The following is a 15,039-nucleotide window of genomic DNA, read 5'->3' on the forward strand; positions in this document are numbered from 1 at the left end:
CCATGCCAAAGTGGCCGGTAAAGCCGTCGAGAAAAAGCCACCTCCAAATACGTGTTTTGGCCCGCTGTGAATTTGGATCGATTTTGGCCGCAGTGCGGTTCACAAAGTCGAATCTGACGTCAAAGTCATGACCAAACCACTCTTTCAACGTGGGAGATCCGATCGACTGCACGGCAGCAACTTCTGGCCACGAATACCGGTTGAAATGCTGTATCCAGGTGAGCTGGATATCTCCGTTGGAAAACCCCGTTTCTGACCGCGTAAAAACGATACCCTCAGGCAGATCCAGATCAAGCCAATCGCTCGTTGGCCACTTTGTGAAGATACAGAAGGGCGGTAGCGACTGCCCAACAGCGTTGCCACCGCCTATCAACGTACAACTCTCACGGTTAGCCGGATCCGCGGTGCGTGGCTTTTCATGCCTCTTTTTCGTCACGACCAATACCGGTATCCGGCCATCTCTCACACCGATTCTAGTACCACATTCGTCAGCGTTCCAGGCCGCTGAAGCCGTGATCCCAAGCTCTACCGCATGAGCCGCCGTGCGGCGATACCAGGCCTCCACAAGATCGATCTGTTGCTCCCAACTAAGGCGAGTAATCTCGACGGGTTGTTGTTTGGTAAGTCGCAGTTCCGGGTGTTTTTTACGCCAACGGCCGTACCAGTTCATTTGAATTGGACCACAGGGCGGTATACGTGACTGACGCATCAGATTGGCCGCAGATATTACGTGTTGTGAGTCGGGATATGCACCAAGTTTATCAAGCTGCATGATATACGCAACGAGAGCTTGATCTTCAGCATCAGTCAACAATGAAGGCCGCCCGCTGCGCTTTATCGATATCTTAGGAATGCCATTGATCAGGAGATTACGAGCATGCCGCTGAGTACTCGAATACGGGTAACCGTTCCTTTTACAGAACGATCGTAGCGATTCTGGCTTGGATCTGCCCTCCCGCGCGGTATCCGCCCTACTGCGGTGAGTTTCGACATATTGGGCATACATGCGGGCTCCTAAGATAGCTGGAGATTCTGGGGACGTCATGATATAGGTATATTTGCGGTAAGTGCAATTGTGTTGTTATGGAACGGGATTACACTCGGCATAAGTTAAATTGTTAACGATTTTCTAGGTAAAAAACTGATGCGGGGTGGCCCACGGTTTTTTCGAAAATCAAGGTTTTGTAACCCCCTCTTTGAGGGGGCCCACAACGAACAGCCCCCAAGTAGTAAAGCTTGCTTGGACATCGGACCTGTCATGATCCCAGCACGGCCCCCTCCTTCTTTCAACAACTGCCGCGACACAACTAGCTCTAGCTCTAGCTCCAGACCAGGTAGACGTGGACTGCTGTTCCTGTACAGTAGTGAGGTGCCAGGAACTGGGTATACTGATTGATGTACGTCGTACGTATTTTGCCCCGGTTCTGTTCGGCTATTCCAGACTCGGGGCTTTTTTTTTTGCATTCCTTCCTACTACTCGGCAAAAAATACCACTGCTTTATACTTGGTAGGAGCGTAATCAGGAGCTTGCACTTACGTGGTACTTGGTACTGTATATTGCGATTCCTACCGCTGAGTAACCCGTTGCCAGATCGCTCATCAACGTCACGAACACGTCCGAGGGTTTTCCCATACAGATCAAGTGAAAACAACCCAGCAGAGATCCCACGCCCATGGCTTGGGAATCGCGCCCACCACTTTCCCACCGATACGCATAGTAGCACACCATGATGGAATATGTCTCTTTTTTCCCTCTTTTGTTTTTTCTCCGCACCTTGGAACATCAGATGTTTATGTAAGGCGGTTTTTTTTTCTGGTTTTGGTTTTGGTTTTTAGTTTTTTTTTAGTTGGAATCTCCGTCGGACCCGAACTCCTTTTCCGCCATCGGAAGTAGCCGTTTTGTGGATTTGCGCGAAAGCCCGAACCGGTCTTTCCATCGTTTCGAACAGCGTCCAACCCCAATTTCGCGCCATGTGGTGCCCGAGTAGTGTTTCGAGAACTGGTGGTTTTCTGCGAATCGATACTTTTCGATGCTTTTGATGACGAGCTTATCTTGGGGATTACAACATCTGCCGCCACAAATGTAGATTCCCTCTACCTACCTAGCTGCCTTGCATAGGTACATAGTAGATCATAAGTACGTCCTGGATTTTGGACTATAAAGTCTCGCCAGGCTCCTGCTTTAAATCCTCGTCTTCTCTTTTTCCCATTTCGTCTGAAACTTGTGAGTTGTCAGAAAGAAACCTGAAGCAACCACTGCCCCAGAGTCATACCAAACCACCCGAGAGTCCGCATATTACTTGTGTAGGCTCCAAGCACAAAAAGCTTAAACAAATACAAAGAATCTACTACTCCCTGCCAGGCCGGATCTTACAAGGGGAGCGCAAACTCCCATTCCACCGCCGGGGAGCCACATCACCAACCAGCCACCAAACCTCCATTTAGTATAAAAGGCGCCATCCATTTTTTTTTCTTCTTTTTTTCCAGCTCACACCGACCAACAAGCCACACTTTTATTTGGATTTAAAACCAACAGCAACATCCACTGCGCAGCAACAGCGGCAGCAGCAGCAGCAGTCAAGATGTCTCCCGCACTTACAATACCGTACGGCCGACGCCTAATCCCACAGGTCCTGGACGACTTGGCCAGGACCACACCGGACAGGGAGATGTTCTCGGTGCCACGCTCCGACGACCCCAAGGACGGCTGGAAGACGTTGAGCTACGGGCAGGTGGCGGGCGCCGTCGACCGCGTGGCCGGCTACCTGCTGGAGCAAAAGAAGGACATACTGTCGAGGTGCGCGAGCAGCAGCAGCAGCGGCAACAGCCAGACCAACGGGAGCGGCGACTCGAGGGCGCAGGACGAGTTCCCGACGCTGGCGTACCTCGGCCCCAGCGACGCGCGCTACGTCATCTTCGCCGTGGCCTGCGTCAAGGCCGGCATGAAGGCGCTCTTCATCTCGCCGAGGAACCCCAAGGCGGCGCAGCTGAACCTCTTTGACAAGACCAACTGCAACGCCATCTACTACGACCCAGAGTACGACCACGAGGTCCGGCTGTGGCTGGACGAGCGCACGACCATGATGGGCGTCAGGGTGCACTCGGCGCAGGAGTGGATCGACGGCTGGGGCGCAGACAAGGGCAGCAAGCCGGCGCACGTACCCTACACAAAGACGTTTGAGGAGGCCGAGTGGGACCCCTTCATGGTCATGCACACCAGCGGCAGCACCGGGTTCCCGAAGCCCGTGTTTGTGCGCGTGGGCATGCTGGCCGTGTCGGATTCCTTCCACTCGGCGCCCGAGTTCATGGGCAGCCCCACAATCTTCAGCACGAGCATGGCCGGCCGGCGCATCCTGAACCCGATGCCGCTGTTCCACGCCGCCGGCCTGTACGTCAGCCTCCTGCGGGCCGTCTACTTTGCCATGCCCGTCGCGCTCGGCATCACCTCGCGGCCCGTGACGCCGCAGTCCGTCATGGACGCCCTGGCCAACGTCGACGTCGACATGGCCATCCTCCCGCCCGCCATCCTGGACGAGATCGCCTACATCCCCGAGGCCGTCGACGCCCTGCGGCGGCTCGACTACGTCCTCTTTGGCGGCGGGCCCCTGAACCCCGAGGCCGGCGACCGCCTCTCGGTGCGCGAGGGCGTCAGGCTGCTCAACATGATCGGCTACACCGAGGCCGCGCCGCTGGCCTACCACGTGCAGAGGGATCCCAAGCTCTGGCAGTGGTTCATCGTCGACTCGGAGAGGATGGGCAACAAGTGGGTTCCCTACGGCGACCTGACCGACGAGGGTGAGGTGTACGAGCACGTCATCAAGCGCAAGGAGAAGAACGACCCGCCCGGATCCCAGGGCATCTTCTACACCTTCCCCGACCTGCACGAGTACCCGACCAAGGACCTGTACATCAAGCACCCGACGCTGCCCAACCACTGGAAGTACCACGGCCGCGCCGACGACGTCATCGTCTTCTCCAACGGCGAGAAGCTCAACCCCGTCTCCATCGAGGCCGCCGTCGCCAGCCACCCGGACCTCAAGGCCGCCATGGTCGTCGGCGCAGGCCGGTTCCAGCCCGCGCTGATCGTCGAGCCCGCGCTGCCCGAGCTCTCGCCCAAGAACGACCAGGAGGCCGACCGCTTCGTCGAGCGCATCTGGCCGCTCGTCGAGGAGGCCAACCGCGTCTCCGTCGCCCACGGCCGCATCGCCAAGGAGCTGATCCTCGTGGCGAGCCCGCACAAGCCCTTCCCCCGCGCCGGCAAGGGCACGGTGCAGCGTCCCGCCGCCGTCAAGCTCTACAAGCTCGAGACGGACGCCCTGTACGAAAAGGCCGGCATGGAGGCCGACGGCGCCGCCGACTCGTCCATCCCCATCGACGTCTCCTCCAAGCCCAAGCTGGCCGAGTCCATCCGGGAACTGTTTGAGCAGCTCGGCGAGATGAACAACAAGGGCAAGAAGCTCGCGCTCGACCGGGACTTTTTCACCGCCGGCGTCGACTCCCTGCAGGTCCTCAACGCCGTGCGCATGATCCGCCGCGGCCTCGAGGCCGCCGGCCTGCCCAGGCCGTCGCCCTCGGTCCTCGCGCCACGCTTCATCTACGCCCACCCGACCGCCGAGAAGCTGGCCGCTTACGTCTTCGACACGATAATCCACGGGCAGCAAAACGGCCACGCAAACGGCAACAACAACAACAACAGCGGCCCGTCCCCCGACATCCAGGCCATGAAGGCGCAGCTTGAAAAGTACACGAGGGGTCTGCGCAGCGACCCGGCCTCGCAGAAGAACAAGCCCGCGCCGTCCGAGACCGACCAGACCATCATCCTCACGGGCTCCACGGGCGCGCTGGGGTCCTACATCCTCGACATGCTGCAGTCATCCGCCTCTGTGGGCAAGATCATCTGCCTGAACCGGGGCGACGACAGCGGCGCGCGGCAGAAGAAGCTCAGCGCCGAGCGCGGGCTGGCGACCTCGTTCGCCAAGGTCGAGTTCTACAACGCGGACCTGTCCCGACCGGACCTGGGGCTCGACGCCGAGACGTACGACCGACTGCTCCGCGACACGGACCGCATCGTGCACAACGCCTGGCCCGTCAACTTCAACATGTCGGTCGAGACCTTTGAGCCGCACGTGGCGTCGGCGCGCAACTTTGTCGACCTCGCCCTCAAGGCCGCCAAGAACGTCCACGTCGTCTTTGTCAGCTCCATCGGCACGGCCGACGGGTGGACCGGAGCCGAGGCGTTCCCGGAGCGCCGCTCCGACGACCTGACGCTGCCCTCGACCGGCTACGGGCGCTCCAAGCTGGTCAGCTCGTTGATCTTCGACGAGGCCAGGGAGCGCAGCGGCGTGTCGACGGCCGTGGTGCGCGTGGGCCAGATCGCCGGCCCGAGGGGCGACAAGGGCGCCTGGAACCGGCAAGAGTGGCTGCCGTCCATCGTGGCCAGCTCGCTCGCCCTCGGCGCGCTTCCTGGGAGCCTGGGCCCCATGGACGACGTCGAGTGGACGCCCACCGAGGATATGGCCAAGCTGATCCTCGAGGTCGCCGACATTCTGCCCACGCGCGAGGGCTGGAAGCATGACAACGAGGGATATTTCCACGGCGTCAATCCGCGCAGCAGCAAGTGGAGCGAGCTGGTACCGCACGTCCATGACTTTTACGGCGATCGGATCAAAGAGATTGTGCCCATAGAGAAGTGGGTTGAGTTGCTGGAGAAGAGCGCCAGCGACACCAAGAATATCGAAAAAAACCCGGGTGTCAAGCTGTTGGATTTCTACCAAGGCCTCCTCCACAGCAGAAATATCAAGTTTGACATGAGGCGCACTTGCGAGCTCAGCCCGACCATGGCCTCCTTGGAGGCCGTAACTCCAGAGTTGATGAAGAACTGGTGCAGGCAATGGGAATTCTAGGCGCAAAGATTGAAATAGCACTTGCAATTGTAGATATGAACGGCTTCAACAACCAGGCTTGGGGGGGAGTGGGGGGTTAAGCGGGAGGTTCAACAGTATCAACACTGTTTCATATGTGTACCTAGCATAGATGATAATACGAGAAGCGTTGTCCTTTTTTGATCGGCTACTCACCAAATCATAGGCGCCCATAAGACTAAATTGCTGAGGTAGGTACCTAGGTAGGAATAGCAAATTAAGAGAAGACTGCCAAAAGTCCTAGTAAGAACTGATGGGGTATCACAACCAGGCTTACACCGTAATGCCATTGAGACCGTTGTCGCTCAAAGCAGACAATGCGAAGAAAAGGGCGCTATACCAACGCCAAATGTCAACCAGCCACAGCCGAAGACCACGCGAGAATGTAAAGTCCGCTTGATTGCAAGGAAGAAGCCAGAACTAGACAGAAAAAAGGGGAAATACACTCTGACGGACACAACCAGTCTTTGGCAGAGTACCAGCCGGATCATTATATGTACAAAAACGTAAACAAAAGTCCACATTACCTCATTTTGAATACAAAAGAAAAAAAAAGTCGAACAGTTATCACAGTATTAGTGTTCACTGCTATACAGTATCAATGCCCTCGAGAATCCTACGGGCCGCGTCCAGCCGCCTCCGATGCATCCGGCTCTCGGCACTCGATCTGCCGTTCTCCGTGAGTCCTAGGACGCACTTGCCGATGCTAGCAACCAGTCTCTCGACGAGGAACTGATCTTCACGCGAAAGCTGTTGCAGCGCGATCGGAGTGTTCGGTTCAACCAGTGCGCTAGTCTTCTTGACAGGGCTCGAACGGCCACTGAAGCTGCTGCTGGCCCGCTGTTCGTAGATGGCTGCAGCATCATTCATAAGGTGTTCTGAAATGTTGCGCAGGTTTTCCGTATTCGGAATGCTAGTCAAGCTTGTTGCCTTCTTGCGCGATACAAGCGGGAAGCTTCGCATCGTGCCGGCAGAATCAAGTGACGACACTGACGGTCGGTTGGCCTTGTGCGTTGCTGCGCTGCTAGCAGGCCGACGCGCAACGCTAGCGACCGGTGGTGAGTATTTTACCGCATATTCATTGCGACCGTGACTGCTTCCCTCGTTGCTGCTTTCATGGTCGACATCCCCTTCGTCGACGGGAGTCACAAAGCCAGAGTACGTCTCGGATTCCTCGGCGATCGTAGGAGTCGTTGCGGCAGCAGCATCGTCCCGGTGCTGTGTTCGCGTTTGCGTCCGGGACCTGTTGCCTTCAGCTGTCCTCCGTCCACCTTCACGGCTAGCGCGACCCTCGTCTGCTGTGGCGAACGATTCGAATGAGTCCTTTGATGCGCTTGTTCCTGTGGACAGGTGGCTGGCACTCCTACGCAGTCCCATGCCACCTACACTCGCCATCATCGGCTCTGAATCCGTCAGCGGGCCTCGTTGGGTCTCGACCGACTCCTCAGAACTAAAGCTTCCTCTTTCCCGTCGAGCCAGGCGCTGCTGGCTTATAGTTCCCAGGGCGCTGTGCAATATGAAGTGCTCGTAATCAAAGGCGTCCTCTCTGTCCTCGTGGGAGAGCGGATGCTGAATCGTGTCGTGGTATGCGGATTCGCCGCTTTCGCTTGCATAGTCGAGATTCTCGTCATCGTAATTGCCATCCTCCGTCACCATATCACTAATGTCGTCACCCTGGAGATCTCCTTCGGCAGTGTCAAAATTCTCATCTGCAGAGAGACCATCACTTGCGTCTGCAACCTGGATCTTGATCCCCGAGTCCTCCGCAATGTCCGCACTGATTATTTCGTCTGAATCTTGATCCGCACGGACGATTGGGATTTCTACTTCTCCGGTCCACAAGCTCCGCTCCGTCGTAGATTCATCATCTGCCTGTCCAGCAGAAGTGCCAATAGTCTTGGCCCCGTTGGTTCCTTCAAACCACTGGTCGACGCGTGCGTGTGTAAAAGGGCTGGGGGTGCGCAGACTTTGGAAACTTCTCCTCCGTATACTGTCAACCCGCGCCTGGTCTCGCAGACTGGAAATCTTTCCTTTGAGATCCTGCACCTGGTCCTTCAGATCGCGCATCTGGTTAACAGAAGCCGACCTGGTTATGACCCTTTCTTCATCAGGGTAGCCAAATGTCGGGCTCAAAAAGTTTCTTGATGGTTGTGCAGTTCGGTGTACATCGCTCATGACAGACCCCTCCGCATCATCTTGATTTTCACTCAGCGGCGCCAAGCTAGCATCGCGCAGACCTGGCGACAGCTTATGGTCTGACCTGGGGCCATCATGGGCGCTGTGACGAATGTTGTCGACACTCCTGGAGGTTGTGAGTGGTTGCCTATAGCCACCAGCAGCTCCCATTGCGCTTGCAGACCTCTGAGGATACACCTTTACTGGCAGACCAATTCGGAACGTGTTTTCGCTGCCCATCCTGCTATGTCCAGGGGATACGACAAAAGCGCGAGTGGGTGAAGGAGTTGAGCACTCTGAGCCCAGCGACGACAGCGAGGGCGAGTGTGAATGCAGCGTGTTGCGGGCTCGGTTCAGATTCCCTTCCATCGTGGTCAGTCTCCGTTTCGCATTGGCAAGAATCAGCTCCGCGCGTTGGCTGAGGGACGCCTGCATATTTTCCGTCTCCTTGCCGACGTTTGCAGCCCTCCGTTCGGCCGCCGCGGCAGCGGCAGCAGCAGCCGGGGCTATGCGGCCATCTGGTTGCGGCTGCCTGGCTACTGGCGCCTTTGCCGGCTCGTCTGGTCTGTACGAGTCGGCGACGCTCTCCTCGTCGTCCCCCAAGAACACACTGTCGTCTCCCACACTGGCTGAGTCGTCAAAGTCGGCAAAGATGTTGGTCCTGTCCTGCGTGGTAATGGTGCTGGTGCTGTCCATCGAGCCTGACCTCTGACGGTCGTTTGGCCTGCGGACGAGTTTCTTGACGCCATCAAGGCCCATTGTGGGCGAGGACCGCAGAGCATCGTTTATAGGGTCCATGACGCTGTCGGCGCCGCTCGACGCTCCCCGGGGCCGCGAGGTCCACGGTTTCCCCGGTGTGCTCTCCACCTCCGTGACCTCGCCAATGTCGGACAGCATGGTGCCATTTCCGTATATTATGGGTGTCGTCGGGGTGATGGGGCTGATGGGGCCGCCGGCGACAAAGGCGGCGTCGAGTGTCGCATTGGACCCGGCATACATCTGTTGCGTCAGATCGACGCTCGAGGTTGAGCCCTGCGCGTTTTTCCACATCATGAGGGGCGACTGGGAACGGTCGAGATCTTCGCTGTCGAGGTCCATTGACGGCGGGCGGTCATAGTCGGGGAGGATCATGTCCGGGTTCGTGAGGGTCGGGGAAGCGGGCATTTGCGGATAAGGCTGCGACGGCATTGCGCCCGAGTACGTCGCCGTCGTAGCGGCCATGATGGCGGCGGGCACTCAAGTCAGTCCACCTCAATATCGGATGGTCGCCGCTTCCTGTCGCTAAGGCAAATGTGACTGACTGACTGGCTTGCCCGTTGTCGAAGTGGTATTGGCTGAAAATCACGGTACGAAAGTAGATAAAGGAAGTTGCGCACGGGCAGGCCGTAGCCCCGTTCGAGTCGAGGTTGTCCACGATTTGACTCGTGGAAACTGCCTAACGAGAATCGGGTGGGCCAGGAGAGAATGACCAGACGATTGCCTATTACAGTACAATCCTAGCGGTATCAGAAGCAGCCAGTACTGTACAACACTGATAGATTGGCCTGTCTTAGGTAGGCAGGTACCCGGGCGACTTGATTCCCCCAATGTTGTCGATCGAGGTCGCCAAGATTGTGTGTGCGATCCAGGTTGGTTACGAAATAATAACAAACCCAGGTAGGTATGGTCTGTTATTTTTTTTTTCTTTCTTTTTTTTCCCCTGTCGCTGGTAGGATGACCCGACCGCAATCCAGACGACCAATTCTGGCTTTTTTAGATTAGGGTCAAAAGGGGAGACTTGGCGTGCCTTCCGGCGCAAAGCCAGCCAGCCTCGTGTCAACGGTGACAGAGTTGTATTTTGCGGGGTATAACCAGTTTTCTGTGCTGTAAAAGACCAGAACTATCTAGTTCTAGAGGGAATACTGGCGAGACTGGGCGACGGAATAAGGCCGGTGGTGTTTTACTTCTTTTCTCTGACAAACAAATTGTGGATGGTGTCTTAGACAATAGGCGTGAACAAAGTGTCGCAAAAAGAAGAAAAGCGAGTGACGGAAAGAGGGCCGGCGACGGAGACTTGTCGATCTTGGCCGATCCAACAGGGGCGTACCTACGGCATGGAATTTAAGAGATGTGATGGAAACGGATCCATGTGAATGAGCAATGCACCTACTTTATTTAGGTACTGTAATAGAGTCGCACTGCCAACAGCGCATGAGCATGATAACAAGAGCTCAGACAGACAGACCAAACACCTGTTAATCTGGTACCTGATCACACAAGGTGAATACGAATTACGTGGTTAACTGACTACGCGGCTGAATGCAAAACCTAGTGAAATGCTTCTGAAGCCAAAATCAACAAAGGAAAAGGAGAACGCGACAACCCTTGTTCATCCCATGGCCGCGGACAACAACCCCTGCAACATTTTCATTATCTCCAGCACGATGGTTTTCGATAAATTATATGCAGCAACAGGGGTATTTTCTACGTCGTACAGTATTATTCTTTCGTTTCTCCCCTCTGGTCCGATAGTACTATGTATTAATCCTTTCCTATTTGTATTATTCATTTTATACTCCAGGGACATGACAAGCCGCACAAAGAAAAACAACCTCCACTTTACATTATCCGCCCCCCCCCCCCCCAAAAAAAAAAAAAAAAAAAAGAAAACTCAATTACCGTTCCCTCCCGCCCCCTGGGTGACTTGGCCATTGCCCTAAAAACGCGGCAGGCTACCTAGCCTTGCCGTGTCTATGAGCTAGCCTCCCTTTAGTTCGACTAAGTGGCTCCAAGTGCTTCCCCCCAAGTCCCCTAAAGCCCATATTCTGTACTCGCATGCACCTCTTTTTTTCACTAGTCTAGTCCAGACTCCAGACTGAGTCCCCCCCCAAATCAATTGAATCAATCAATCATATTCCATTACTGTACACGTCCACCCTGTCGCAAGCAAATAGTCATTTCGCGCACCCCACCTCCGTCGTCAACCTGCATTTATTTGCGCGCTTTTGGCCAGGGGTTATCTGCACAAAAATCAAGGCTCCCCCCTGGCTACCAACCAAGAAACGATCGGCATACCAATTTGGTGCGGGAGAAAAAAAATGAAAGCCCCATCTTTCGTCTGGGCGATTCGTTAGATTATGCTCAAGTGTTGGGTGCCTCTATACCGGTACCGAGTTATTTATTTCCTTACATAAGATAGTGTCCCTTTATTAATGTACTTTGACCTGACTATGCAGCATTGCTCGTTCGTTTTATCCAGGTTTCGTTCACCGCCGTCTCGTGGCTCCCCTGGTTTATGCAAGATGGTCAGTCAAATCGTACTAGTGAGGCCAAAGTATACGGAGGTTATAAGGGTAAGCTACCCTAGGCTTGCGAGGTACCTTTTTGACGCGTGCATGGGTTTTTGTAAGTACCTTACCTATAGTGAGCGGTATGCATAACCTTGGTCGAAGATACCTGACAGGCCTAGGGAAACTTTGGCTTCCTACATTCGTACAGGCTAATTCAGGTGTTCTCTTTTTTTTTTTTTTTTTTTTTTTGTAGTCTGAAATGTTTTGACATACGTTATGCTTGTTCAATGCGCCTTCTAGGCTGGTAGTTGCAAGTTTATCGCATACAAATGTTAGCCTTGTCAACCATTCGTACTCGATCAGACAATATTCAGGCACGTGCTGGTCCGTATCTCGACCTTGTACTCCGTAGCTTTCGACGCTGGGGAAAAGCAATTTCCGTCGATGGCGTAGCCAAGTACCTGGGCTAGCTATCCAGATCTGGCAATTTTCTCGAGCATCAACTTCAACGGCGCGGCTGGCTACCCGGACCCGCAAACTACCGATGCACGGCTGACGGTTAGGCGCAGGTCCCAAGGCTGGGAGCGGAGGGACTGGCCTAAGGCATTCCAAAGCCTCAATTGCCCAATAGATTCCAGTGCAAACAGTCACCATTCACAGTTATGGAAAATTATTTAGGCCAACATGTTTAGTTATTGCGTAGCAAGGCCGAGTCGGCCGTGACCCGTCGTTAGTCTGCTCAGTTCTATTCGTTGGCCAAAGCGACAAGCCCATCTTTTTGCCGGCTTTCAACAAAGGAAAGCAAAGATGTTGAAGTTCTTTTGTCTCTCCCCCCGTTAACGCCGATTGTTGAATGCTCCCCTGTGGTATCTGAATGCCGAGTGTATGTATGTATGTGACCGGGGAAACCCCGGAGAGTATGCGCAAATGTCTCTGTTGAAAAAGACGTCTCCACTCCGAGCAAAGACGCATCCAGGACCCTTTTTTTATCCCGCCCCAGGTATTGAAAAACGAAAATTCCAAAAACAAAAAATCAGGTTCGTTGAGAACCGTACGCCAGCCTTTTATCATTCCCAGTCATAACCTGCTAAAAGACAATCGAGATTGCGAAAAATAGAACACACAAGAAAAAATTGGTGGAAGTCACCCTGATTATGGCGCTGGTCCGATGAGAGTAGTAGGTATCATGAGATGGAAAAGAAGAGTGTATGGAAAAGGCGAGAGCAGACTGGACGTTGAATCCGCTGCCCTAAAAGAACTTATGCACCTGCAGTCCGTCTAGAACTTCAGGGCCTTGGGCTTCTCCCAGCTGAAGCTCTGGTTGGTACCAAAGTGACCGTTCTTGGCAGTCTGGCGGTAGATGGGCTTGGCAAGATCAAGCTCCTTGACGATGACACCGGGCTTCATGTCGAAGTTGTCACGGATAATCTGGACCAGCTCCTCGGAGGTCTTCTCCGATGTGCCGTAGGTGTCGACGTAGATCGACAGAGGCTCGGCAACACCGATAGCGTACGACAGCTGGACGAGAGCGCGGCGGGCCAGACCAGCGGCGACCAGCGACTTGGCAATCCAGCGACCGAGGTAAGCGGCAGAGCGGTCGACCTTGGAGAAGTCCTTTCCGGAGAATGCACCACCACCGTGGGCACCCCAGCCACCGTACGTGTCAACAATGATCTTACGGCCGGTAAGTCCAGCGTCACCCTGGGGTCCACCAATGATGAAAAGACCGGAGGGTTGAATCTGGAAAGCGTTCGAGTGTTAGCAAAGGAGAGTAACGAATAAATGACGGTGGCTGGGTATTTAAAAGTACGTACGTGGTAGACGGTCTTGTCGTCGAGCATGTTCGAGGGAATGACCTTCTTGATAATCTTCTCCAAGATCTCCTTTCGCAGCTGCTCGGTGGTGATGGCCTCGCTGTGCTGGGCCGAGACGACTACGGTGTCTACCCTCAGGGGGACGACGGCACCGTTGTCGTGCTTGTACTCAATGGTGACTTGCGTCTTGGTGTCAGGGCGCAACCACGGGAGGGAGCCATCGCGACGAGCGGCCGACATGGCAGCGTTGAGCTGGTGGGCAAGGAGCAGAGTCATGGGGAATAGCTCAGGAGTCTCGTCGGTGGCATATCCGAACATGATACCCTGGTCACCGGCGCCGAGCTCCTCAAGAGCCTTCTCGTAGTGGAGACCCTGAGCAATGTCAGGGGACTGCTCCTCAATGGCAATCAGAAGGTTGCAGGTCTTGTAGTCGAAACCCTTGGATGAGTCGTCGTAGCCGATGTCCTTGATGGCCTCGCGAACAGCCTTCTGGAAGTCAACCTTGGCCTTGGTGGTGATCTCGCCGAAGATCATGATCATGCCCGTCTTGGTGGCAGTCTCGCAAGCGACCTTGGAGAGCGGGTCTTGCGCCAAGCAGGCATCAAGAACGGCATCAGAGACCTGATCGGCGATTTTGTCGGGGTGTCCTTCACCGACGGACTCGGACTGTTTGGAACCGCTTGGTCAGAATAAATGCGACAGGAGGCAACAAAGTGGTTAACCGTGTTCTGCCGGTCAAAGAGAAGACTCACTGTGAAGAGGAAGGTACCCTCATTGTGCCTGGCACCGTTTACTCCGTTGGGGGCCATTTTATTTTTGTGTATTACTCGAAATAGAAATTGAAGCTGTAAATGTAGAAAGAAAATCAAAGAAAACAGGACCACCGAATTGGTTCAAGACAGGTAAAATTGGAAAAGCTCAATCGACGGAGAGGGCCAGTAGAGGAATGTACGCGAAAGGAGAGAGGTTGGGGGATACAGAAAAAAAAAATCCAAGAGTCTTTTATGGGAGGCTAGACAGGGTGGGATGATTGGAGAGATAACCCGGAGGTCACTGGCATGACTTGAGACTTTGGCCGTAGTGGGAAAGGTGGCTCCGACAAATTTACCCCGCCAACGTGGGTGCGCCGAGCTTCGGCAAATACCTCTGTAGCTCTGCTATTAAATGTAGATAGATACCTAGGTAGGTAGATACCTAAGCTAAGCTCTACAAAATGAGCTGATGGCTGTCGGTCAAAAGCAAGTGGATTTCGGTCCTTGTACTTTATCCTTGCATTCTCTATAATTTCTTTTGTAAATCTTCACCGAGAATTTGCCCCAAGAATATCCTACAGTCTACAAAATGCTATTATCTGAAGTGGCATCTTCTGCATCGTGGCCTCTTCCCGTGCACCCTTGCTTGAAGCTTCGAGCTTTCGCCATACCGCAGCAAAGTTTATGAAACATGTTTGTGAGTTTTTCTGCAGTGGCTTGCCTATGGTTTGTCCACCTAGTCATGACCAATGCTTTGCCGCGACAACAGACGAGTTGGTGCGTGGTTGGGATGGTGCCATACGATTGGACGAGAACCGAACACCCATTACTGAACCCGAATTTACTACGGATTACACACAAGTACCACCAAGGTATAAACAACATACGACGTAAGGACGCCATGAGAAGCCGAGTTCTGCGTCAACACCAAGTCCGAATCACGTGTAATCGGCCACCGTATACCGATATCCTTGCGGGTATCGCATCAGGGCTCAAGCCAATTGCGTGCTCACATGCTTTGTTCTCGGCCGCTAATGTGACAAAGCGACTCAAACATGGGATCAAACGTCGGTGAGTCCCTTGAAAGCCCACTTGCCAAGGAGGCATT

At 54.4% G+C, this 15,039-nt stretch overlaps 4 protein-coding genes across 4 annotated transcripts; 1 reads left to right on the top strand and 3 right to left on the bottom strand.

Moving 5' to 3' along the window:
* Positions 1-1,319: 1,319 nt before the first annotated feature.
* MGG_17466 (uncharacterized protein) lies at positions 1,320-1,729 on the bottom strand (the record flags this gene model as incomplete). Its single annotated transcript, XM_003718642.1, has 2 exons — positions 1,320-1,388; positions 1,538-1,729. 2 exons carry the CDS (start codon positions 1,727-1,729, stop codon positions 1,320-1,322), a joined length of 261 nt encoding a protein of 86 aa, XP_003718690.1.
* A 575-nt stretch (positions 1,730-2,304) lies between these two features.
* On the top strand, positions 2,305-6,048 carry MGG_00385 (L-aminoadipate-semialdehyde dehydrogenase). Its single transcript, XM_003718643.1, has one exon. The coding sequence runs from the start codon at positions 2,583-2,585 to the stop codon at positions 5,901-5,903; it is 3,321 nt and encodes a 1,106-aa protein (XP_003718691.1). The 5' UTR covers positions 2,305-2,582; the 3' UTR covers positions 5,904-6,048.
* MGG_00384 (uncharacterized protein) lies at positions 6,045-10,176 on the bottom strand. The gene has a single exon (XM_003718644.1). The coding sequence runs from the start codon at positions 9,315-9,317 to the stop codon at positions 6,510-6,512; it is 2,808 nt and encodes a 935-aa protein (XP_003718692.1). The 5' UTR covers positions 9,318-10,176; the 3' UTR covers positions 6,045-6,509.
* A 1,833-nt stretch (positions 10,177-12,009) lies between these two features.
* On the bottom strand, positions 12,010-14,251 carry MGG_00383 (S-adenosylmethionine synthase). The gene is made up of 3 exons (XM_003718645.1): positions 13,932-14,251; positions 13,180-13,845; positions 12,010-13,105 (listed from the first exon to the last, which is right to left on the bottom strand). Exons 1-3 carry the CDS (start codon positions 13,986-13,988, stop codon positions 12,644-12,646), a joined length of 1,185 nt encoding a protein of 394 aa, XP_003718693.1. The 5' UTR covers positions 13,989-14,251; the 3' UTR covers positions 12,010-12,643.
* Between the last annotated feature and the right edge of the window lie 788 nt (positions 14,252-15,039).

Source organism: Pyricularia oryzae, chromosome 5 (assembly GCF_000002495.2).
Source record: "Pyricularia oryzae 70-15 chromosome 5, whole genome shotgun sequence".
NCBI classification, from domain to species: Eukaryota; Fungi; Ascomycota; class Sordariomycetes; order Magnaporthales; family Pyriculariaceae; genus Pyricularia; species Pyricularia oryzae.

Excerpts from the sequence above, each read along its gene's own strand:
- MGG_00383 (XM_003718645.1), bottom strand. The coding sequence starts at position 13,988 with ATGGCCCCCAACGGAGTAAACGGTGCCAGGCACAATGAGGGTACCTTC. Across the intron at positions 13,846-13,931 it reads AGGGTACCTTCCTCTTCACA|TCCGAGTCCGTCGGTGAAGG; the intron begins GTGAGTCTTCTC and ends GGTTCCAAACAG. Across the intron at positions 13,106-13,179 it reads ACGACAAGACCGTCTACCAC|ATTCAACCCTCCGGTCTTTT; the intron begins GTACGTACTTTT and ends AACGCTTTCCAG.
- MGG_00384 (XM_003718644.1), bottom strand. The coding sequence starts at position 9,317 with ATGGCCGCTACGACGGCGACGTACTCGGGCGCAATGCCGTCGCAGCCT.
- MGG_00385 (XM_003718643.1), top strand. The coding sequence starts at position 2,583 with ATGTCTCCCGCACTTACAATACCGTACGGCCGACGCCTAATCCCACAG.